The sequence below is a fragment of the Pongo pygmaeus genome, chromosome 10 (genome assembly GCF_028885625.2).
Source record: "Pongo pygmaeus isolate AG05252 chromosome 10, NHGRI_mPonPyg2-v2.0_pri, whole genome shotgun sequence".
In the NCBI taxonomy this organism is placed as follows: Eukaryota; Metazoa; Chordata; class Mammalia; order Primates; family Hominidae; genus Pongo; species Pongo pygmaeus.
The window spans coordinates 99515488-99541759 of NC_072383.2; the positions used below are offsets into that span (position 1 = coordinate 99515488).

Below are 26272 nucleotides of genomic sequence, written 5' to 3' on the forward strand. Positions count from 1 at the left end.
GTTATATAAACCTGTACAGGAAGCATGGCACCAGAATCTGCTCCTGGTGAGGACTTAGGAAGCTTCCAATTGTGGTGGAAGGTGAAGAGGGAGCAAGCGTGTCAGATGGCAAGAGTGGGAGCGAGGGCAAGATGGGGCAGGGGGGAAGTGGGGAGCCACACTCTTTTAAACAACCAGCTCTTACGTAAACTACCAGAGTGAGAACTCACTCATTACCATGAGAGTAACACCAAGACATTCATGAGAGATCCACCCCCATGAACCAAACACCTCCCACCAGACCCCACCTCTAACACTGGGGATTCCATTTCAAAATTAGATTTAAAGGGGACAAACATCCAAACTATATCAGCCGCCAACATTAGCTAGTGTTCTTCAGATGGTCAGCTCATTTGATCCAACTTTAAGTGTTTATCATGTGCTAAGCCCTTTACCTGTGCTGGAAATACAGAGATGAGCATGGCCAGTTTCTGCCCTCAAGAAGCTCACCCAAGGAAGTGGGCCATGTGGGTGGACAGCTTTCACAGAATGTAATAGAAGCTACAGCAATGATGACAGCTAACTCTAAGAACATCTTCAGTGCCAGCCAGTGGGCTCAGCACTGCGTGTCATCTCAGTTAATTGTACAATAGCCCTGTGAAGGTGATTACAGTGTTATCCCCATTTCACAGATGAGGAAACCAAGACCCAGAAAAGTTGAGGGATAGCCCTAAAACCACATCATAGGTGGCACTACTGGAGTATATGCTGAGGTCTGTCTGACTTCAGAGTATTGAGATAAATCAGAGTGTTGAGCATACTCAGAACTAAAAGTCACTCCTCCTCCTCCATCAGTGGTTCTTTGCTTCCTTCTCTCTTTATAGCATCACATTAGTTGTTCTCACGCTGCTAATAAAGACACACCCAAGACTGGGTAATTTATAAAGGAAAGGAGGTTTAATGGACTCACAGTTCCAAATGGCTGAGGAGGCCTCACAGTCATGGTGGAAGATGAAGGAGGAGCAAAGGCACATCTTACGCGGTGGCAGGCAGGAGAGATCATGTGCAGGGGAACTGCCCTTTATAACACCATCAGATCTCATGAGACTTACTATCATGAGAACAGCACTGGAAAAACTCACCCCCATGATTCAATTACTTCCCACCAGGTCCCTCCCATGACACATGGGGATTATGGGAACTACGATTCAAGAAGAGTGTGGGGACACAGCCAAACCATATCAAGCACCACACTGCATTTCAGAATGAGGGCATGGAAGTCAAGCCAGGGCCTCTGAGGAAGATATGGCCTGAGCAGAGATTTGGAAACAAATGAATACAAACCTGGAAACAAGAGCAATCTGGACAGAGGAACTCTCAGCTGCCCTCCAGGAGACCCAGCCTCCAGGCCTCAGGAAGTAGCTGGCAGACAGAGGCAAGCGAGCAAACAGAGTCACCACAGGGGTAGCCTTTGGAGCCAGACTGCCTGAGTTCAAATGCTGGTTCAGCCCTTTTTTAGCTCAGTGACGTTGGGTGCATCACTTAACCTCTCTGATTCTTCACCTGTAAAATGTGGCTAATAAGTACTACTTCCCTTATGGGTTGAAATGGGATTGAATAACTTCATGTATTGAGACTGTTTAGAATAGTGTCTGGCATGTGCCCTGTGTGTGTATTCCTCTACAGAACCTCCAGGCTCCAGGTACAGCCTAGATGTAAGGAAAAGAAAAACAAAAATGTGAAGCTTGTCTGTGGTGCTTATTATAGAGAACATTTACATGTGCTCAGAAAATGTAATGTGATGCTATAAAAAGAGAAGGAAGCAGAAAACCATTTAACGGAGGAGGGACATGGGCTTTTGGCCTTGAATTTTCTTGTCAAGCATAGTTGTGCTTCTCAGCTTTCAGTTATCATCTAGAATTGTGAGGCAAAATGTGCTTTTTATTTATTGTCTATTTCTTTATGACAGCTTTACTTCATATTAAAATGTAATGGCCTGTCTCAAATCAGACGAAAAAGCAGAGGAGGATAAAATACAAAGAAACACATTCAATGAGACTCTTGGTTTTCTCCTCTTCCTCTTTGATGCTATAAAATGTTTTCAGAGATAAATGTCAGATAAATGCTGCAGCATCCTCATTTACCCACACAGCGTTTATCGCTCATCCACCAACTCAAGTTACCTTTCTCCCAGAGCAGTATTCAGTAAGAGAATCCAAGAGAAGTAAAAGTGAGAGAAAAATACTTCAGTAAATCAGTTCTCATGATTTACTTTTTGTCTCCGTATTCCCTAGCCTTTCTCTCCTTTATCTGTTATCCCAAAGTCACATTTCCAGGCCTGTTTCCAAACCAAACCCCATGCTTGGACCACTCTTGAGGCCAGTTTTTTCTCTTCCTCTCATTATTTGAACAACTCCTGAGAATTCATCTCCTTGAAGAAAAACATTTAGCAAATTCCCCATCATAAATTACCGTGACCCTCACATACCTGTGTACTAGCCACTCACCGGATCCCTGGGCTACAGAAGTGATGATTCAGCCCTTTGTCCTGAATGAGCTCATGGTCTTACATGGAAGGAAAGGCATGCAGAAGGAGGTTGACCTTGCCTTTCTCTGGCATACACTCACATTCATTTCCTTGATGCTCTTGCTTCCCCACTATACTGTAAGCTTCTCAAGGACAGGGATTTTATCTGTTTTGTTTACCACTGTATAATTTGTACCTTAAGAGAGTATCCTCAGTAAACATTTGATGAACAAATGAAAAAAAAAATGACAATATGGAATGATCAGTAAATTGATGTGCTTGCAAAATAAGAAATAGCACAAAGGAAGGAGTAACTGAATGCTTTGAGGGACAGAAGTGCAGTTGGAGGGTTGGGGAGACTTGCTGGAGGAGGTGACTTCTGAGCTGAGTGTTGGGGAAAATGCCTACATTTATATGCCTTTGCATGATGTCCAGCTTATAGGAGGTGCCCAAGGAAAGTTTGCAGAGTTGATAAACTATAATTTATGAAGGAGTTACATATACAGTATCTCTAATATTCTACCATTTTTTGCATTCGTAAAAAGGGGAAACATGGCCATTTCATGCTGGATTATGTCAACCTGGAAGCTCTATCTGCTACCTAGAAAACCTCTTAGTAGGGTACAAGCACCTACTGGAAAGCCGTGTGTGTGTGCGCGCGTGCGTGCGCACACACACACACATACATACACATACCTGCACATGCACCCTTGACAAAGTAGAGACTGGCTGGGGCACTTGCTGGGAGACAAATCAGTCTTAACTGTGTGCTTTAGAAGAAAGATCCTATTCACGAAAGAACATGGAAAAGGTAAGGGCAGAGGTGATTTCCAGAGACTGGCCTCTCACCTCACCTGTGAGCCAGACCGCAGCTCATTTCATTACCTAACTCCTATATCCACCACCCAAGCCAGTTTTATATCTTAAAATTTCTGAAAATCCATTGATTATGCCATGGAAAAGCCTGAGGTAGAAGGGAAGAGGAGAGAAAAACAAAATGAATTTTTAGTTGAATTTATATAATGAGCTTACTGAGAAAAAACAAGATACAAGACCTGGACTTGCTATTAGTTTATTTTTAGGTTTCTTAATTTTGTTTAGCTCCAGCTCCTTCCTGACATGAATGATGTTGATGCTGAAAACCAAAACTACTCATACCTATGAGCCTACTATCCTGGTGTGATCTCTGGCTCCCTCAGGCTGTTTCAGACACACCCTGTCTATGACTGACTGAAGACATCTTCATCTGAGCAACACCAAATTATAACAAAAATTAGATTCTTCCCCTCCAATTAATTCTCAACTTATATTTTTAATATATGTGTGCAGCTTCATCATACACAACAAAGAAACGTTCTTCAACAATGCCACAAGAAGTAGAATCGTGCATCACATTTTACAAAGAATAAAATATGAAGAAGGAAAAAACAAGATTGGTAAGTAGTATATTAGTGTAACAAACTACATTTGGCATATGGGAATTACAGACTTCTTCCCTTGGTTTTATTAAGTTTGTATCAATTCTAGCAATGCTCGTCACTTATAAAACCCCTAACTAATCCTTTGATGAATAATTCACAAGTGTAAAATCTTCATCGCATCCTTAAATATCTTCTTTAAATAGCATGTTGTCTCATTTGTCTAAGATCACGGAGAAATTCTCTCATTTTAGAAAATGTTGTGTGCCAGGCACTAAACTAGATGTTGGGGAGATATGCATAGTTCTGTTCTGGAGCTTGTGTTCAAGAAATTAAAAGCAGACAATAAACCAATAAGTAAATACAATAACTAACATAAAGAAATTAAACTGGATGATGATACAGAGATTAAAAGGTGGGAGTGAGTTCAAGCTGAGATTTGATGATGAGGGCAAGCTTCACTGAGAAGCTGAAATTTGAACTGAGACCTGAATGCTGGGGAACCAGTGTGGGAAGATCGAGGGGTAGGGTGTTCCATGCAGAGGGAGCTGTAAGCACGGAGATGAGCTGTCCCACATAAGCAACTTCTCCAGTCATCTCCTCCATTAAATAGCCTCCACCATATATATTTTAGGCGTTTTTATGAGAATGTGTCCATATTATATTACACATTTCCTGCCTTATTAAACAGATTATTATATATCAGGAAGGGTTAGGTGGCTTTGTTCTTATCTCTTTTTCCAGCAAGTTTTTTATCAATAGTTTTAATAATGACCTATATCAGTCAGGGTCTAATCAGGAGACAAAAGCACAAGTAAATTGAACAGAGAAAGTTTTATATAAATAATTAACTATAACAGGAATTGGAGTAATGGAGGATTGGCTAGTCAAAGGTAAGAATAACTGTAAAGAATATAGGAACAGCAGATGTTAGGAGCCGCTACCACCCCTGAGAAGACTCCGCCCTACAATGCTAAGCTGCAGATCCTGCTGGAAGAGGTACAGCCATGACAGTGCAGTTTGCTGGGGGCTCTAGAAATCTGCACTCTGGAGTACTGGGGGAAGCTGCCTGGAGTGGCTCCAAGGAAGTCATTCTTTGGGAGTTGCTTCATCAGCAGCACTACTCTGTGAAGCCCCCCAAGGGGATACTGGAAATCTGCCTTTGAGGAATACCGTGTGTTTCCAGCCACCACGCACTGCAGGAGCTGGGTACTGTAGAAGTATGTGCTGCAGAAGCCTGCTGAGATATCATACTGGTATCAGGAAGAGAAACCCCTTCCTCCTCCAGTGTCCCTCCCGGTGTCTTCTGCTGGCAAAGCTTAACATTGAATCAGCTGACAAAGAAGAAATAGTTACAATAGTTTCATTATTGCAAAGCAGGCAATGAAGGTGCATTTGGAGCTGAAGGGAAATAAGTTAATATCTGGTGCATAGCCCAAATGACCTGCTCCCCACAATCAAGCTTTCAGGTGGGGTGAAACTAGAAGGTTGCATTAAATGACAAGACTCAGTAGCTGGCACTCAGCCAAATCCAGCAAGATGACATTTAATAATTTTGCATTGACCATTTCTAATGTGTATTTTCTTTTCCTTTCAATCTTTTAAAAAATATTTACTAATTTAGTGAAAATGTTATTTAAACATACATTTGGTTATTAATGAGATTTGAGATTTTTCAAATTCTTAGCATTTACATTTGTTCGAATAGAAAAGGAAGTACATAAAATTTTACATTAATATCACTGTAAAAAATTAAAAAAATAATTTTTAAGGTAAAGTCTTACAGTCAAATTCAGCAAAACAACTACCTTGGTACAGTGTGGGAGAAATGTTGCTCAACATCATAAGAGGAACAGATTTGAGAGTTGAGCTGAATGCAAGCTTGGTGTGAGTCACTAGCATAATGAAACTGCCCCCCAAAAAAAAAACAAAAAAAAACACACCTACTTTGATCCCAAGCTGCATAAATTAAAATATAACATGGAGAAATAGCTTTCTAGTCCAGATCTGATTACAACTGGAATATTATGTTTTGTGAGAGTCAATGTATGGGGGTATGGTGAAGTCAAACCTGGTTTAGGTCTTTCTTAACTTTGATGGATTTTAGTTAAACACATTCCCATTTCTCTGCATTAGTCATCCTTCCTTGAAACACACTCCTTCAATAAAGTCCTCTGTGACCATTCCAGCTTGAATGAATTCTTCCCTCTTCCGAATTCCTATGGCAACTATTTTTGGAGTCTATTTGATAGTTAGTCATATACAACTCTTCTTTTGTTGTCTTGAACTACATTCAATGACATTGTGAAAATCTGCCACATAAAGAGAACCACTGATAACATTTGCGTATTGAATAATTTAAATGTTACCTTAGTTACTTTTTTATCTTAATTTCTTATTCATTCATACAGTTTTTAGAAACAAACTTAGGATGTGCTATGCATCCTTTTTATCATACTTTTTTCAGTTAACATTGTACCATAAACATACTAGAAAGCAAGTGAGTGAAAGTGAAGTTATTATTGCAGTAGCTGTTCTGAATCACTTCATAAAATGCAAATAACTCCAAATGGCATCTTCACTAATAATGGTATTATCATTTGCAGTACAACTTATGACTCTTTTTTTTTTTTGAGATGGAGTCTCGCACTGTCACCCAGGCTGGAGTGCAATGGCAAGATCTCAGCTCACTGCAATGTCTGCCTCCCAGGTTCAAGTGATTCTCCTGCCTCAGCCTGCTGAGTAGCTGAGATTACAGGTGCCCGCCACCATGCCTGGCTAATTTTTTGTATTTTTAGTGGAGACGGGGTTTCACTATGTTGGCCAGGCTGAACTCAAACTCCTGATCTTGTGATCCGCCTGCCTCGGCCTCTCAAAACGACTCTTTATAAGACACTAGTGTATTATAGGTAGGAATTGAACAATGAGAACACATGGACACAGGAAGGGGATCATCACACTCTGGGGACTGTTGTGGGGTGGGGGGAGGGGGGAGAGATAGCATTGGGAGATATACCTAATGCTAGAAGACGAGTTAGTGGGTGCAGCACACCAGCATGGCTCGTGTATTCATATGTAACTAACCTGCACATTGTGCACATGTACCCTAAAACCTAAAGTATAATAATAATAAATAAATAAATAAATAAAAAGAATCTGCAGCTGAATGCTGCTCATCTGGATAATCAAATCCTTAACTGTAAATAAACTGCCTTACTTATCTTTATATCATCACTGCCTAGCACAGTGCCTGGCATATAGTAGGAGTTCAATAAAGGCGTGCTGAACTGAAAAGCTTTTAAATTATTGTGCCTAATTTTGCATCTTAAAATGTGGAATGCTTTTATAAGCAAAAGAAGGACAGAGACAGTGATTTTTAAATGTTCTGAAGAAGCACAGGAAGTGTAGTATTGTTGCTAGTCAGAAAGGGTCTTTATAAAAGTTTCTTTCATTTGATGAAATAAGGAGTTTTCTATTCAAAGACCTCCATGTGTTGAAAATTGGTAATAGGCCAGGCACATTGGCTCACACCTGGAATCCCAGAACTTTGAGAGGCTGAGGCAGGAGGATTGCTTTAGCCCAAGAGTCTGAAACCAGCATAATGGTGAAACCCCATCTCTACAAAAAATACAAAAAGTTACCCAGGCATGGTGGTGAGTACCTATAGTCCCAGCTATCAGGAGGCTGAGATGGGAGGATTACTTCTGGGCGGTCAAGGCAGCAGTGAGCTGAGATTGTGCCACTGCTCTCCAGCCTGGGCAACAGAACAGGAGTCTGTCACAACAAAGAAAAAGAAAATAATAAAAAAATTGGTAATGATGAACTGGAATCATATCTAATTAGAAATAACCAATCAGATAGTAAATTATTAACCCACAACCAAGCATTATGCTGAAAAACATGGAGTAAAACTACAAATGGCCTGTAGATTCAATATTTCATTGTCATCTTTGGTTTTGTAAATAAAAGAAATAACATGTTAGAAGAAATTTTAATTTCTTGATAGAACTAGTGTTTATCCAGTATTATTTTCTGCCTGAAACTCTGAAAGTGGCATCTTGCACGAGCCAACATCGATTAGAAATAACATGAAAATACTGATTTGTAGACATGATTCATAAGGATATTTTAGTGGAATGTAAACTGCCACTATGTACATTTTTCAACTTCACTCTGAATTTATTTCAACTGTAAAAATCAAACCTGGTGAAACCCACTTTCAAAATAGAGCCATTTAATAGCTCAACAAAGATTTATTTAACAATATGGGTGCATACAATAAATCTTGAAATTGATTTGTATATTTGAATTTGGTGCTTAGAGGAGAAATTAGTAAAGTGAAAAAGATTTCAAATATTGGCTACTTTCTCACTTTGCAGGACTTTGATAAATTATGATAAACTTATAAAAAGTTATCATCTGAGGCCAGGCACGGTGGCTCATGCCTATAATCCCAGCACTTTGGGAGGCCAAGGCAGGTGGATCAGTTGAGGTCAGGAGTTCGAGATCAGCCTGACCAACGTGATAAAACTCCATCTCTACTAAAAATACAAAAATTAGCTGAGCATGGTGGCACTCACCTGTAATCCCAGCTACTTGGGAAGCTGAGGCACGAGAATTGCTTGAGCCTGGGAAGCAGAGGTTGCAGTGAGCCGAGATTGCACCACGGCATTCCAGCCTGGGTGACAGAGTGAGACTCTGTCTCAAAAAAAAAAAAAAAAGTTATCATGCGAGTCTCTTATTAGGTCCTTGTGAATCCTATTTTTTCTAACATCTGGGATGTTTGAAAGTTATTGATGAGATACGTAGAATTCACAATAGAGACTCCAGGGAATCAAAGCTTTCTACATAATAATTCATTACAAAGGTATTTATTGAGGGCCTCCGGTGTGCTAGACAAACTATAAAGCCTTGTGATATTTGTATTTCAAATGTTTTTCTTAGATATTTAGTATTAATGTCAAACATCTTAAAACATATTAATGTGTTACTGTGATTAAAAGCATCTAAATATTGATTGATCCTCCATCAATGAAAAGTCAATCAGTGCATGTGCCATTTTCCAGTTAGGCTAAACCTCTAGATTCTGGATCTAAAGCATAGGTACCATTCCTCTCAAGCCACTTGAGAAATTACGATCATCTCCTTTGAGGTATATTTTAGGAAGTAGCAGAAATCTTGATCTGAAAGGAGCTTCAAAGATCAACATGTTAAACTTCCACTTCTGGCCACGATGGAGCAACAGGCACAAGATTTACTCACCCACCTGAAACAATCACAAAAGAAAAAACAGACAAAATGTGTGAAACAACTATTTTCAAGACACTGAATATTGGGCAACCCAAAACAAGGATCTCTGAGAGACAGAAAACAAATGAAATGAGCCCTGCTGGGCCCCATCTTACCACCTTGACGGAGTTTCTAGACAACACCATGAAAAGTGAGAACGTAAGCAGGACCCGAAAGACTCTCTAAGTTGAGAAGTTGTTGCTAGGAGTTGGGAAAAAAAGGCAGCAAGAGTTCACAGAAAGAAGTACCAGAAAGCAGAGAACTGCACAGGGCTAGAACCTTGAAGATCTGCAGAGGATCTCCCTCAAGTATTCAGCAAGTGCTGATCAGTGCATACATGTCAGGAGAATACCCAAGGCCAGAGAAAGAACCATCCAAAAGAATTTCCAGTAAGACTGGTACACCTCATAATTCACAGAGCAGTGAGGAGAATACTCAGAAAAGTCTTTCCTCCTGCAAACATAAAGAAAATTTAGCAAATAAAGTTTAACAGTGTGTAACAAGGGTAATACATCATGACCAAGTAGGATTTCTCCTGGACTACAAAGTTGGCTTAGTATATGAAAATCAATCAATATAATTCATAGTAGCAAACTAAAAGAGAAAAACCATATGATCATATTTATGAACATGGGAAAAGCATTTCACAAAGTTCAACATCCATTACAGATAAAAACTCAGCAAACTACTAATAGAAATTTTCTTCTTCAACCTCATAAAATACATCTATGAAATGCTTATAGTTAAAATTATACTTAATGATAAAAGACGGAATGTTTTCCTCCTAAGATAATGAATGGGACAAGTATGTCTGCACTTAACCACTTGTATTCATTTTACTATCCAGTGCAATAAAATAAAAAGAATTAAAACTGTCCTTATTATCAGATGACATGATCATCTATAAAGAAGCTCACAATAGAATCCATAAAAAGGAACTAATAGGTGAATGTAGCTAGGTTGCAAAAAATAAGATCGATATAAAAACTCAATTGTATTTCTGTCAATCTGCAACAAACAGTGAGAAATTGAGATTTTAAAAACCAAATCACTTATAATTAGCCCCCAAATATGAAATATTAAATACTTAAGGACAAATCAAACAAAAGATACTTAAGAATTGTACACTGAAAACTACAAAATATTGCTGAGATAAATTTAAGAAGACCTACTAAATGGAGAGATATACCATGTTTATGAGTCAGAAGACTCAATATTGTTAAGATGTCAGTCTTAACAAATTGATCTATTGATTCAGTCAAACTCCCAGAGGGTGTTTTATGTGTGCATATGTGAAAATTGACAAATGAATTCAAAATTCATAGGGAAATGAAAGCACCTAGAATAGCCAAAACAACTCTGAAAAAGAACAAAAAGTCAAGTCTTTGAGTTGAGACAAAGGGTCAAAGTCAATTCAGTGGGTAAAGAATTGACTTTTCAACATATGATACTGAAACAATTCAAACCCATGTGCAAAAAATGAATTTGGGAAAACTCATATAAAAAAGTTAACCCAAATGGATTATAGTTCAAAGTGTAAAATTTAAAACCATAAAAATTCTAGGAGAAAATAGAAAATCTTTGTTACCTTGGGTTAGTCAAGGGTTTCTTAAATATGACAGTAAAAGCATAATTCGTAAAAGAAGAAAAAAATGGACAACCTAGACTTCAAAATTAAAACTTCCCTTTTCAAATGATGTTTTCAAGAGAATGAAAAGAAGGGTGGGGCCAAGATGGCTGACCAGAAACAGAAGCGATCAGAGGCTCCCATCAAAAAGAACCATCATGAGCGTGTGAATCCTTCATTGGCAACCAAGCTATCCAGGTTTTCTCATCAGAACTAACTAGGTGGCTAGACTTGATCCAGAGAGGAAGGAAGAGCAGTGTGGTGCAGCAGCCCACCTGAGAGCCACATGGGGTAGGGGACCCCCCACTCCCCAGCCAAGGGAGGCAGCCAAGGGAAACTGTGCTTTTTTCCATGGAACTGTGCAACCCACGGATTAGAAGATCCCACTCAGGAACCCATGCCACTGGGACCTAGAATGCCAACCCTGGAGCCACGCAGATTCTCAACAGCCTCTCAGCTGGAATCTGCCTAACCCTGTGGAGCTCCTGGGGTGGGGGTGACCAGCACCACAGCTGCTGCTGCCTGCTGGTTAAGCCATTTGAGCTCCTTTGGGGAGGGGCAGCAGCCAGCACTGGGACTCATAACTGCCTAATATGCTAAGCTCTCTGTGTGGGGGAAGGGTGGTATCCATCTCTATAGCTCCAGGCCATGCTTTTCCCCTGCTGGAGCCAGGGAGGCTGGATGGCTTGGTCCCCAAGAGTGTTCCCCCACAGCCCAACACACTGGCTGTGGCAGACTGCAACAAGAGTGCCTCTTGTTGCACTGACCCTGACATATCCTTCCTCACTTCCTGTATGGTGGGGCTTCCCTACAGGAACTCCAACAACTCCAGCCAGAGGCTGAGGGACAGAACCTGGATCTCCCTGGGCCTGAGCCCCTAGCGGGAGGAGTGGCTGCAGTCTCTGCAGACCAGCAGACTTAGCTCAGATTGCCCCCCAGCAAGGCACACTCCCTCCACCAAGGGACAGTCAAAATGCTTCATTAAATGGGTCCCGTTTCCCTTGCCACCCAAATAGGTGAGACCTTCCAATCGGGGTTGTCAGACACCCTATACAGGAGTGATCCTACTGGCATCAGGTTGGAGCCCCTCCAGGTCAGAGATCCCAGAAGAAGGAGCAGGCACCCATCTTTGCTGTTCTCCAGCCTCCTTGAGTGACATCTCCGGGTGCAGGAGCGAACCAGAAGAATAGGGCCTAAAGTGAACCCCCAGCAAACCACAGCAGCCCTATAGAGGAGGGACCTGACCAGTGAAAGAAAAACAAACAGAAAGCAACAACAACAGCATCAATAACAAAAGAAGTCCTCATAAAAACCCCATCCAATAGTCAGCAGCCTCAAAGATCGAAACTAGACAAACTCACAAAGATGAGAAAGAATCAATGAAAAAATGCTGAAAACCCAAAAGGACAGAGTTTCTCTTCCCCTCGAAATTATTGTAGCAACTCTCTGGGAAGGGCACAACTGGATGAAGGATGAGATGGACAAATTGACAGAAGTAGGCTTCAGAAAATGGGTAATAAAAAACTCCACTGAGCTAAAGGGGCATGTTCTAACCCAATGCAAAGAAGCTAAGAACCTTGAAAAAAGGTTACAGGAGCTGATAACTAGAGAGAGTTTAGAGAGAAACATAAATGACCTGATGGAGCTGAAAAACACAGCACGAGAACTTCATGAAGCATACACAAGTATCAATAGCTGAATTGACCAAGAGGAAGAAAGGATATCAGAGTTTGAAGGCCACCTCACTGAAATAAGGCATGCAGACAAGATTAGAGAAAAAAGAATAAAAAGGAACAAATAAAACCTCCAAGAAATATGGGACTTCATAAAAAGACCAAACCTACAATTGACTGGAGTACCACCTGAAGCAGATGTGAAGAATGGAAACAAACTGGAAAACAAACTTCAGGATATTATCCAGGAGAATTTCCCTAACCTAGGAAGACAGGCCAATATGCAAATTCAGGAAATACAGAGAACGCCACCAAAGTACTCCACAAGAAGATCAACCTCAAGAAACATAATCATCAGATTCTCCAAGGCCAAAATTAAGGAAAAAATGTTAAGGGCAGCCAGAGAGAAAGGTCAGGTCACCTACAAAGAAAAGCCCATCAGACTAACAATGCACCTCTCAGCAGAAACTCTATAAGTCAGAAGAGACTGGGGGCCTGTATTCAACATTCTTAAAGAAAATAATTTTCAACCCAGAATTTTATATCTAGCCAAACTAAGCATCATAAGTGAAAGAGAAATAAAATCCTTTCCAGACAAGCAAATACTGAGGGATTTTGTTACCCCCACGCTGGCCTTGCAAGAACTCCTGAAAGAAGCACTGAATCTGCAAAGGAAAAACTGGTACTAGCCACTGCAAAAATACACCAAAATATAAAGACCAATGACACTATGAAGAAACTGCATCAACTAGTGTGCAAAATAACCAGATAGCATCATGATGACAGGATTGAATTCACACATAATAATACTAACCTTAAATGTAAATGGGCAAAATGCCCCAATTAAAATTCACAGACGAGAAATTGGATAAAGAGTCAAGACCCATTGCTGTGCTGTATTCAGGAGACCCATCTCAGGTGCAAAGACCCACATAGGCTCAAAATAAAGGATGGAGGAAAATTTACCAAGCCAATGGAAAGCAAAAAAAATGCAGGGGTTGCAAACTTCATCTCTGACAAAACAGACTTTAAACCAATGAAGATCAAAAAAGACAAAGAAGGTCATTAAATAATGATAAAGAGAACAATTCAACAAGAACAACTAACTATTGGCTGGGCACAGTGGCTCAGACCTAAAATCCCAGCACTTTGGGAGGACGAGGCAGGTGGATCACGAGGTCAGGAAATCAAGACCATCCTGGCCAACATAGTGCCGTTTTCCAGTTAGGCTAAACCTCTGGATTCTGGTAAGGATCTAAAGCGTAGGTAGCATTCCTCTCAAGCCACTTGAGAAACATCATTATGATCGTCCTCTTTGAGGTGTATCTTAGGAAGGAGCATAATTCTTGATCTGAAAGGAGCTTTAAAGATCAACATGTTAAACTTCCACTTCTGGCCAAGAAGTGGTGAAATCCCATCTCTACTAAAAATACAAAAATTACCTGGGTGTGGTAGCACATGCCTGTAATCCCAGCTACTCGGGAGGCTGAGGCAGGAGAATTGCTTGAACCCAGGAGACGGAGATTGCAGTGAGCCTAGATCACGCCACTGAACTCCAGCCTGGTGAAAGAGCAAGTCACCATCTAAAAAAAAAAAAAAAAGCTAATTATTCTAAATGTATATGCACCCAATACAGGAGCACCCAGATGATTCATAAAACAAGTTCTTAGAGACCTACAAAGAGACTTAGACTCCCATACAATAATAGTGGGAGATTTTAACACCCCACTGTCAATATTAGACATATCAACAAGGCAGAAAATTAACAAGGATATTCAGTACTTGAACTTAGCTCTGGATCAAGTGGACCTAATAGACATCTACAGAACTCTCCACCCCAAATCAATAGAATATACATTCTCAGTGCTACATGGCACTTATTCTAAAATTGACCACATAATTGGAAGTAAAACACTCCTCAGCAAATGCAAAAAAACTGAAATCATAACAGTCTCTAAGACTACAGTGCAATCAAATTAGAACTCAGGATTAAGAAACTCATTTAAAACCACACAATTACATGGAAATTGAACAACTCGCTCCTGAATGACTCCTGGGTAAATAATGAAATTAAGGCAGAAATAAAGAAGTTCTTTGAAACCAGTGAGAACAAAGAGACAACATACCAGAATCTCTGGGACACAGCTAAAGCAGTGTTAAGAGGGAAATGTATAGCACTAAATTGCCCACATCAGAAAGCCAGAAAGATCTCAAATTGATACCAACATTACAATTAAAAGAACTAGAGAGGCAAGAGCAAACTAATGCAAACGCTAGCAGGAGACAAGAAATAACTAAGATCAGAGCAGAATTGAAGGAGATAGAGACATAAAAACCCTCCAAAACCAGGAACTATTTTTTGAAAAAAATAACAAAATAAATACTGCTAGCTAGACTAATAAAGAAGAAAAGAGAGAAGAATCCCATAAAAAATGATAAAGGGGAGATCACCACTGATCTCACAGAAATACAAACTACCAACACCTCTATGCAAATAAACTAGAAAATCTAGAAGAAATTGATAAATTCCTGGACACAAACACCCTCCCAAGACTCAACCAGGAAGAAGTTGAATCCCTGAATAGACCAATAACAAGCTCTGAAATTGAGGCAGTAATTAATAGCCTACCCACCTAAAAAAGCCCAGGACTAGACAGATTCACAGCCGAATTCTACCAGAGGTACAAAGAGAAGCTGGTACTGTTCCTTCTGAAACTGTTCCAAACAATAGAAAAAGAGGGACTCCTCCCTAACTCATTTTATGAGGCCAGATCATCCTGATACCAAAACCTGGCAGCGACACAACAAAACATAGAAAATTTCAGGCCAATATCCCTGATAAATATTGATGCGAAAATCCTCAATAAAATACTGGCAAACTGAATACAGCAGCATATCAAAAAGCTTATCCACCATGATCAAGTCAGCTTCATACCTGGGATGCAAGGCTGGTTCAACATACATAAATCAATAAATGTAATCCATAACATAAACAGAACCAAAGACAAAAACCACATGATTATCTCAATAGATGCAGAAAACGCCTTCAATAAAATTCAACATCCCTTCATGTTAAAAACTCTCAATAAACTAGGTGTTAATTCAACATATCTCAAAATAATAAAAACTATTTATGACAAACCCACAGCCAATATTATATTGAATGGGCAAAAGCTGGAAGCATTCCCTTTGAAAACCAGTACAAGACAAAGATGCCCTCTCTCACCACTCTTACTCATCATAGTATTGGAAGTTCTGGCCAGGACAATCAGGCAAGAGAAAGAAATAAAGCGTATTCAAATAGGAAGAGAGGAAGTCAAAGAGTCTGTATCTGCAGATGACATGATTGTATGTATAGAAAACCCCATGACCTCAGCCAAAAATTTCCTTAAGCTGACAAGCAACTTCAGCAAAGTCTCAGGATACACAATCAATGTGAAAAAATCACAGGCATTCCTTTACATCAACAATAGACAAGCAGAGAGCCAAATCATGAATGAATTCCCATTCACAATCACTACAAAGAGAATAAAATGCCTAGGAATACAGCTAACAAGGGATGTGAAAGGCCTTTTCAAGGAGAACTACAAACCACTGCTCAAGGAAATCAGAGAGGACACAAACAAATGGAAAAACATTCCATCCTCATGGACAGGAAAAATCAATACTGTAAAAATGTTCATACTTCCCAAAGTAATTTATAGATTCAATGCTATTCCCATCAAACTACCACTGACATTCTTCACAGAATTAGAAAAAGCTACTTTAAATTTCATATGGAACCAAAGAAGACACCATACAGCCAAGACAATCATAACCGAAAAGAACAAAGCTGGAGGCATCACGCTACCTGACTTCAAACTATACTACAAGGCTACAGTAACCACAACAGCATGATAATGGTACCAAAACAGACACATGACCAATGGAACAGAACAGAGACCTCACAAATAACACCACATCTGATCTTCAACAAACCTGACAAAAACAAGCAATGGGGAAAGGATCTCCTATTCAATAAATGGTGCTGGGAAAACGGGCTAGCCATATGCAGAAAATTGAAACTGGACCACTTGCTTACGTCTTATACAAAAATTAACTCAAGATGGATTAAAGACTTAAATGTAAAACCCCAAACCATAAAAACCCTAGAAGAAAACCTAGGCAATACCATTCAGGACATAGGCATGGGAAGTCTTCATGACGAAAATGCCAAAAGCAATTGCAAGAAAAGCCAAAATTGACAAATGGAATCTAATTAAACTAAAAAGCTTCTGCACAGCAAAAGAAACTATCATCAGAGTGAACAGGCAATCTACAGAGTGGGAGAAATTTTTGCAATCTAGCCATCTGACAAAAACTGAATATCCAGAATTTACAAGCAACTTAAACAAATTTGCAAGAAAAAAAACAACCCATTAAAAAGTGGGTAAAGGATATAAACAGAGACTTCTCAAAAGAAGACATACATGTGGCCAAGAAACATATGAAAAAAGCTCAACATCACTGATTATTAGAGAAATGCAAATCAAAACCATAATGAGATACCATCTAATGCCAGTCAGAGTGGCGATTATTAAAAAGTCAAGAAACAGTAGATGCTGGCAAGGCTGTGGAGAAATAGGAACACTTTTACACTGTTCTTGGGAGTGTAAATTACTTCAGCCATTGTGGAAGACAGTGTGGGGATTCCTTAAGTATCTAGAACCAGAAATACCATTTGACCCAGCAATCCCATTACTGGGTATATACCTAAAGGAATATAAATCATTCTACTATAAAGACACATGCACACATATGTTTACTGCAGCACTATTCACAATAGCAAAGGCGTGGAACCTACTCAAATACCCATCAATGATAGACTGGATAAAGAAAATGTGGTACATATACACTATGTTTATTGCATCTCTATTCACAATAGCAAAGTCATGGAACCAACTCAAATGCCCATCAATGATAGACTGGGTAAAGAAAATGTGGTACATATGCACTATGAAATATTATGCACCCATAAAAAGGAATGAGATTATGTCCTATTTGGGACATGTATGAAGCTGGATGCCATCATCCTCAGCAAACTAAGGAGCAGAAAACCAAACACTGCATGCCCTCACTCATAAGCAGAAATTGAACCATGAGAACCTATGGACACAGGAATGGGAACAACACACAATAGGCCTGTTGGGGAGTGGGCAGGGGGGCAAGGGGATGGAAGTTAGAGGACAGGTCAATAGGAGCAGCAAACCACCATGGCACACGTATACCTATGTAACAAACCTGCATATCTGCACATGTATCCAAAACTTAAATACATAAATAAAATAAAAGAATGAAAAGAGAAGCCACACAGGAGAAAAAAGTTTTCAAAAAATATGGCTAGTAAAGGACATCTATCTACATCTTGCCTCTAGCATACATAAAGAACACTGAAAACTCAGTGAATTCAAAAATCTTATTGAGCATAAGATTTGAACAGACATTTCACAAGAGGAAGATATACAGATGGCAAATAGCACACAAGATGATTTTAAATATTATTCATTAAAAAATGAGAATTAAATACAGTGAGATATCACGACACACCCATGAGAGTGGCTAAAATTTAAAAGACTGACCATACCATGTGGAGGACCTTGAACCCTCATATGCTGCTGATGGAAATGTAAAATTGTACAACCACTTAAGAAAACAGCGTGGCAGTTTTTCAAAAAGTTAAACGTTCACCTACTATATGATCTAGTGGAATCACTTCTAGGTATTTATTTAAAAAGTTAAGGCATATATTCATGCAAAGTTTTGTATATGGATGTTCATAACAGCTTAATTTGTAATAGCCCCCAAACTATAAAGGACCCAAATGTCTATCATCAGGAGAATAGATAAACAAATTATTACATGTGATGGAATACTACTCAGCAATAAAAAGAAATGAGCTACTGATATTTGCAACAACATGAACGAATCTCAAATTATATTGAGTGAAAGGAATTTGCAACAACATGAATGAATGTCAAATTATGTTGAGTGATGAAAAAGAGTAAATGTTATATGATTCCATTTATATAAAACTCTGGAAATTTCAAACTAATTGATAGCAACAGAAAGCAGATCAGTGTTTGTCCTGGAGATAGTACGGGGAAGGGTGGCAGATTAGAGCGTGGCATGATAACACTTTGGAGGCAATGGATATGTTCAGTATCTTAGTTGTACTGATAGTCTCATGAGTATATACCTATGTCGAAACATCTAATTAAACAACTTATGCTGTCTATTGTATGATTGTTATACCTCAATAAAGCTGTTCTTAAAAAGATCTGCATATCCATTACCTCTCCCTTCCCATTTTATGGATGAGGAAATTGAGTCCTGAGGACAAGAGAACTTTTCCAAAGTCATACCACTAGTCCAATGCAGAGGCATTAGGTTTGTCCATAATGAAGCTTCTGAATGAAAATAGAAGAGCTCCTGTTGTAATTCCAGGGAGCTGAAGGCCATTATCCTAAGTGAATTAATGCAGTAATAGAAAAACCAAACATCACATGTTCTCACTTATAAGTGGGAGTTAAACATTGAGTACACATGGACAAAGAAGGGAACAGTAGACACTGGGGCCTACTTGAGGGTGGAGGGTGAGAGGAGGATGAGGATTGGAAAACTACCTGTCAGTACTATGCTTATTACCTGGGTGACATAATAATTACACCAAATCCCCCAACACACAATTTACCCATGTAACAAACCTGCATGTATACTCCCTGAACCTAAAATAAAAGTTGGAAAGAAAAAAATTTTAAAAGTTAAAATGGGCAGAGAACCTGAATAGACATTTTTCCATATAAAACACACAAATGGCCAACAGGTATATGAAAAGGTGCTCAATATCACTAATCAACAGAGATATGCAAATCAAAACCACAGGAGGTATAATCTCACACCCGTTAGAATGGCTTTTATCAAAAAGTGCTAAGTGTTGGCAAGTGGGTGGAGAAAAGGGAACACTTGTGTGCTGTTAGTAGGAATGTAAATTGGTTCAGCTGTTATGAAAAACAATATAGAGGTTCTTTAAAAAATAAAAAATGAACTACCATATGATATAGCAATCCTACTTTTGGGTACATATCCCAAGGAATTGAAATCAGTATCTTGAAGAGATATCTGCACGTCCATGTTCATTGCAGCATTATTTACAATAGCCAAGATATGAAAACAACCCAACTGTCCCCTGATGGAAGAATGGATAAAGGAATTGTGGTACATATATACAATGGAATATTGTTCAACCATAAAAAAGAAGAAAATCCTGCCATTTGCAACATGGATGAACTTCGAAGGCATCATGCTAGATGAAATAAACCAGACACAGAAAGACAAATACTGCATGATCTCACTTATATGTAGAATCTTAAAAAGCCAAACTCTTAGAAACAGAGAGTAGAATAGTGGTTGCCAGGCCCTGGGGATGGGGAACATGGGGAGGTGTTGATCAAAGGGTATAAAGTTTCACTTATAAAATGAATGAGTTCTGGGGATCTAATGTACAGCATGGGTGAAGATAGATGTGTTAATTAATGTGATTGTGGTAATCATTACATAGTGTATATGCATATCAAGTCATCACATTATACACTTTGAATATATTCAATCTTTATTTGACGGTTAAATATTTTAATTTTTTTAGTGAATTTCCCAGCCTTCAATCCCAATTTCACGGCAGCAGAACTTTTTTTCTAACTCTTGGTGCCCCTAAGAGGGTTGATAGCCTAGATTGTTTCCTCCAAAAAGCACCACGCTTACATTTGTTTTGAACATTGTGAGTATTCAAACTCTGTATTAATTCAAATGGGCTTATTTGCTGTTTTAGGTCTGAATCGTTTGCTTACCAATGGCTCCTATGAAGCTGCATTTCCCCTGCATGAGGTATTGTGCTGTCTTTAATCTTTATCTTTCTTTCAATTGTTTGTTACTAAAATCAGCTTCTAGAGATACTGAATAAATGAATTTGTTGACATTTGTTCAGAATGAATTTAATTTGTTCAATGGGTAATTAGGGAGGGTCTACTTCAACTGTTACATCTCTTCCTCAGCATAGATTTATTTCTATATATCTTTTTATGTAATTGCGAGAATACTTAAATCAAGAGTCACTCAGCATGAATTCATAGGAATGGCTTAGAGACTTTAAGTCGTAAAATTAAAAAGGCATTGAAAATTTGCGTGAGGCACCAAATCCACAAGAAGAATGTTCTTGAAATATATAGTCTTTGCAACAAATAAATGTATAGCTATTCCTTAAAAGAGTGGGAGGAAGCCATCTTGAAAAGTCTCTGGTAACAAAGGGTGACAAATAAAAATTAATAATGTTGTACTCATCATTGCTTACCTAAGTTGTATAAATGCTGTGACTCTATTTCCTACATAGTCTCCATCGTATAAATTACTTTTGCAAGTGTAGCTGATTACCCCAGCTCTACTTTCCACAACAGATCTTGAATTATTTAATCCAGAATTCCCGTACACCTGGGTTTTTAGGAACATAATCCCTCATGATTGTTCAGAGATTATTGTCATTTTCATGGTGTTGCACCCCTACTGTGTTCACTCTATGACACAGAGAATACAAAGATAAATGTCATAGCCTCTGTCCTCTGGGACCTCACAAAGTAGCCAATGTGCAGCAACTGTTAGCTGATGTTCAGTACAGCCTTCTGTTGGAAACAATGGTAATAATTTGTCAGTAGACTTTGGAAGACAGTTCCAACTCTCCGTAAATGGCAAGTCTTTCCAAAACATACATTTTTTTTTTGGCTTACAGTGGTACTTCTCTTAATTTTAAACACTAAGAGGATACAAAAGATGAGGTAGAATTTTCAGAACCTTATTTATTAAGAAAGCCAGAAGCCGCCATCTGAAACCCTGTTTAGACTGCCAGGAAACATGTTTGGAATGCTCCATTTACTATGACAGAAGCAAACATTTTGACACAAAGGTTTGCTAGAGCCATACACAGGTGTTTCTGAACTCTAAAGACATACTGTTCCCCAAAACATCATGTGGCTTCATCGTGTCATTATTAGTTGGCATTGCCCAGAAAAGGGTTTTGTGAGAACGGCATCCTCCCTGCTCCCAGCCCCAGCTCATGGTACGGGCAGTGTCTGAGAGATGGTAAGTGGCAGAAGCATCTATGCAGGGGAGTGGGTGGGTGGGCATGGGGGTGTCTGAGGAGATGCAGCTACAAAGCCCCACAGAGTGACTCATGCCTTTCACAATGACTTTCTTATTTCAGTAAAGCCCTGTATTCTATGAGAAGTTCCAAATTGGTAATAGCAGCAGCAATCATTGCATCATTGCTTTTCTGACTTTTTACTCTCAGTTTAACTTGATTATATTATTTAACCTCAGAGGCAAAAAGGCAGAAGGTCAGATATTGCTGCCCTTGTTTCACGTTAAAGATTTAGATAGAGGTTTAGAGAAAGGTGAAACCTCCTTAAGTCACACAGTGAGTTGGTGGTTGATCTGAGACTCACCTGAGTTTCTTTCTCCCAGCCCTGTGTTCTTTCCGTTAAGAAAGGACTTCTTATCAGGCGTGGTGGCTCAGGCCTGTAACCCCAGCACTTTGGGAGGCCAAGGTGGAAGTATTGCTTGAGTCCAGGAGTTCGAGACCAGCCTGGGCAACATAGTGAGACATTGTCTCTAACAAAAATAGATAAATAAATAAGAAAGGGCTTCTCTGCTTAATGTGAATAATTAGCTTGCCTCCAGAAAGTAGCTTTTCTCTTTGTGAAACTATCATTGCCACAAACTAACCTCAGAAAAACATGCACCTCCTTTGTCTCCTCACTTCTTCAATGAGGAGGTTGAATTAAATTTGAATTACAAGAATTCTGAAGTGACTTCCAACTTTTACATTCTAGAATTTTCTTGTCGATAACATTGTGACAAGGTTACAACTATGGCTGTTTACCAACTATCCTGTCTTGAAAGAAGTGGGAAGAGAGGCCAGGCACAGTGGCTCACACCTGTAATCCCAGCACTTTGAGAGGCTGAGGGGGGCAGATTGCTTGAGTCTAGGAATTCGAGACTAGCCTGGGCAATATGGCAAAACCCCATCCCTACAAAAAATACAAAAGTTAGCCATGCATGGTGGCACATGCCTATAGTCCCAGCTACTCGGGAGGCTGAGGTGGGAGGATCGCTTGAGCCTGGGAGCCGGAGGTTGCAGTGAGCTGAGATTGCGCCACTGCACTCCAGCCTTTGCAACAGAGTGAAACCCAGTCAAAAAAAAAAAAAAAAAAAAAAAAAAAAAAAAGAAGTAGGGAAGAGAACTAATAAGTCTTGGGCATGGCCCCTGGGCCAGAGACTTTATTCATTCAAACCGCAAAAGAAACCAAATGGGACAAATATTAGTTCCACTATGGATTAGGAAACCAAAGCTCAGAGCATTTAGGGAACTTATCCAGGATCTTCTAGCTGAAAAGTAGCAGAATTGAATTTGAACTCAGTTCAAACCTTCCTGATTATAGCAAGCACGTGCATTTTACTAGATATCAGCAGTAGCAAGACAATGTTCAGAATAACTCATCAAACTGCCTGCCCTTTGATAGAGAGGATTCATTTCTTTCTCATACCACTCCTATCACAACACCTGCTGTAAGACACTTATGTTACCATCAGCATTTCCTTGTGACTTTTGTGAGTACTACCTCACTGGCAGTGGTGTTTTTATCCCAGGGAAGTTATAGAAGTAAAAACTCCATTCGAACCCATGGAGCAGAAAACCACCGACATCTACTCTATGAGTGCTGGGCCTCCTGGGGTGTGTGGTATAAATACCAACCTTTGGATCTTGTAAGGTGAGTTTTTAATCAGCTGCAAATATAAAGCTTGCACAGAATGATTAGGGCAGACTGTCAGCTGGAACAAGCTCTCGAAGAAGCAAAAAGAGCCTGAAGTGTACAGCTCTCACTCATATCTGGCTTCTTCACAAGGGGGAAACTCATCTGAGGACATCAGCTGTTCTTGGTAAACCTACCATCCCTCTGATGAGGGTGGAATTTCCCCCAAAAAGAGTCTTAGAGAGGGGCCCAAGAACAGGCATGTGAGATCAGCCAGGCCTGTCACAAGACTTCATAAGAAGCGAGTCACCCATGTGAGTCTTACTGACAAACCATTTTGTACAAAGGTAACACTGCTTACATATATTACTGACAAAGTAAAATATTTATTACTGTTAGCAAATAGGGCATATGGAGTACTGTCATTCCAATACATTTCAGGCTTAGTTTTCATTTAAAACTGATAACCTTTAAAGATTGTTTTAATCTGTAAATAAAAAAGTATATCAGCTTTTAACCTATGATAACTGTGAAGTGGAAATGTATGTTTTTTTATTGTTATTATACTTTAAGTTCTGGGTTGCATGTGCAGAACATGCAGGTTTGTTACGTAGGTATACATGTGCCATGGTGGTTTGCTGCACCCATCAACCCGTCACCTACTTTAGGTATTTCTCCTAATGTTATCCCTCCCCTAGCCCCCCACCCCCCATAGGCCCTGGTGTGTGATGTTCCCCTCCCTGTGTCCATGTGTTCTCATTGTTCAACTCCCACTTATGAGTGGGAACATGTGGTGTTTGGTTTTCTGATCTTATGATAGTTTGCCGAGAATGATGGTTTCCAGCTTCATCCATGTCCCTGCAAAGGACATGAACTCATCCTTTTTTATGGCTGCATAGTATTCCATGGTGTATATGTGTGTAAATATATGTTTGTTTGTTTTTTTTTTTAACCATCTGTATCTGCCCAACCTCCTGCCTTGGCAGCATTACTCTCTGACATCTCATTATTTATTTAGAGGCTGATTATTAAGATTGGGTAACAACAACCCACACTTCCTGGATTCCTTATTAAAGAGAAAGTCATGTCTCATTTCCTAGACTAGCTAGATGTGTTGTTTCACTTAAATACCAGGGCCATAAAATAAAATGAGCCCAGAGGGGAGGACAAACAAAAGACAATGCACTTATATTTGAGCCCTTATCACCAAGTGTTCCAAGGGCATTGATGAATTGTGATCCATTCCTTGTGTTGGTAACAAATAATCCAGATAATCTGAGTGAATGGAAAATATTTTCTGAGATAAGATCATTTTCCTTTGGTCAGACTCAATGTATGATAAACAGTGGGGGGAAAACCAAAAGTAAATTCTCTTCCCAGCCTCAGTGCCATGTTACAGGATTACATTGATTAGAAATTACAGATAATTGCTGTAGGCAACACATTTCCCATTCATGACAGTGTTTTGATTAAGATTTTGCAGTTTTGGTTAGTCAATGCATATTAATTAACTGTCTATTGTGTTTCTAGTACTGTGCTAAGTACTACTGGCAAAGCCAAACAGACGCCAAATGGTCTCTGGCTCTGAAAAACTCAGTTTTCCTTAGCAACACAGGCCCTGCATACTTGAAACATCGAGAAAAGAAAATACAAGTCCATGCATAATTAGGTAAAATGTGTGACAGAGGCCATAAGTTTTGCGGTAATTCAGAAAAATGGAAAGAACGGATGTGGCAGCACCCCTGTGGAAGTCTCTGGAGAGCTGAGCCCTGAAGAACAGTGGCATTTATGTTGGGCAAATAAAGGGGGATGAAAAGCACAACCAAGCCTTGAGTAGAATGAAAGTTGTGGAGCATTTAGGGAATGTCATCTCTTAAACAGTTCCCATCCTATAGGTTTTACTTCAACCATATCTCTCGAGTCGGGCCCCAACTCAGCGTCTCCACTGCCTTCACTCGTTACCTGGACTATGACAGTTGTGTGCCTAGTTGGTCTCCCCTTGCCCACTCTGGCCCCTTCCAGTCCATTCTGTCTTCTCAGAATAAGCTTGTATACAACCATGTTATTTTATGGAAGGGCTAATTCTAGTTCTGATATAGAGTAGCAGTAGAAGAAATGTAAGCCCAGATCCTGGATTTGATTGGATGTTCTATTATCTTGTCTTACCTTGCTTGCAGTTTACCTCGTAAGGCCACTACAAAGTAAAATGACTATACGAAGTTTCATAATGCTTAACTTTACACACTGCACTGTAATTTGCAAGGCCGTTGTGTCTTTAACAGGCGGTACTTTGGAGAGAAGATTGGGTTATATTTTGCCTGGTTGGGCTGGTACACCGGCATGCTCTTCCCAGCTGCCTTCATTGGATTGTTTGTCTTTTTGTATGGTGTCACCACTCTGGATCACAGCCAAGTCAGGTACGGGGAGCTCTTGGATGAGTTTGCCTTTGTTTAGTACTTAGAGGTGGCTGTTTGCACTTTGGGGGTATTCACAGATTGTGGAGACATTTAGCTTTTCACTCAAACTTCCTACCCTCTCATGGAAAAACTCAAAGTTTCAGTTCACTAGGACCTCTCCATCCATTGTCCTTGCTGCCATGGTCTTCAGATACCATGCAAGTAAAAGTTACCTTTTCAGACATACAAGCCACTATATATCCGCAGAGCAAGCCACTTTCATTCACTGGCTATAGTGCTCTCTTTTTTTAGTTTTTCACTTTTTTTTCTCAGCTGATACTGCAAAATAGTGAACTAACAATTCTCTCTTATGAATTCTGTGTTTTTACAACTTGAGCCAGAAAGACATCTCACCAGCTTGCTAGTATCTTGGGAGTGGTTCAGTGTCGATGATCATTATCTTGGTTGTCTCACCAGAGTATAGGTCAAGGTACTCACAGAGATCTTGTTGCAAGGCTGGACAATGAT

General features: G+C 39.6%; 1 protein-coding gene across 4 annotated transcripts in view; it reads left to right on the forward strand.

Moving 5' to 3' along the window:
• The window catches only part of ANO4 (anoctamin 4), a 425083-nt gene that overhangs the window by 311305 nt on the left and 87506 nt on the right, over positions 1–26272 (forward strand). For all 4 annotated transcript variants that reach the window (XM_054444369.2, XM_063646628.1, XM_063646629.1 and 1 more), the window contains 4 exons: positions 3836–3942; positions 20378–20433; positions 23245–23366; positions 25631–25765. In XM_054444369.2, the coding sequence (XP_054300344.1) occupies positions 3836–3942; positions 20378–20433; positions 23245–23366; positions 25631–25765 (420 nt within the window). The remainder of the gene's footprint in view (positions 1–3835; positions 3943–20377; positions 20434–23244; positions 23367–25630; positions 25766–26272) is intronic.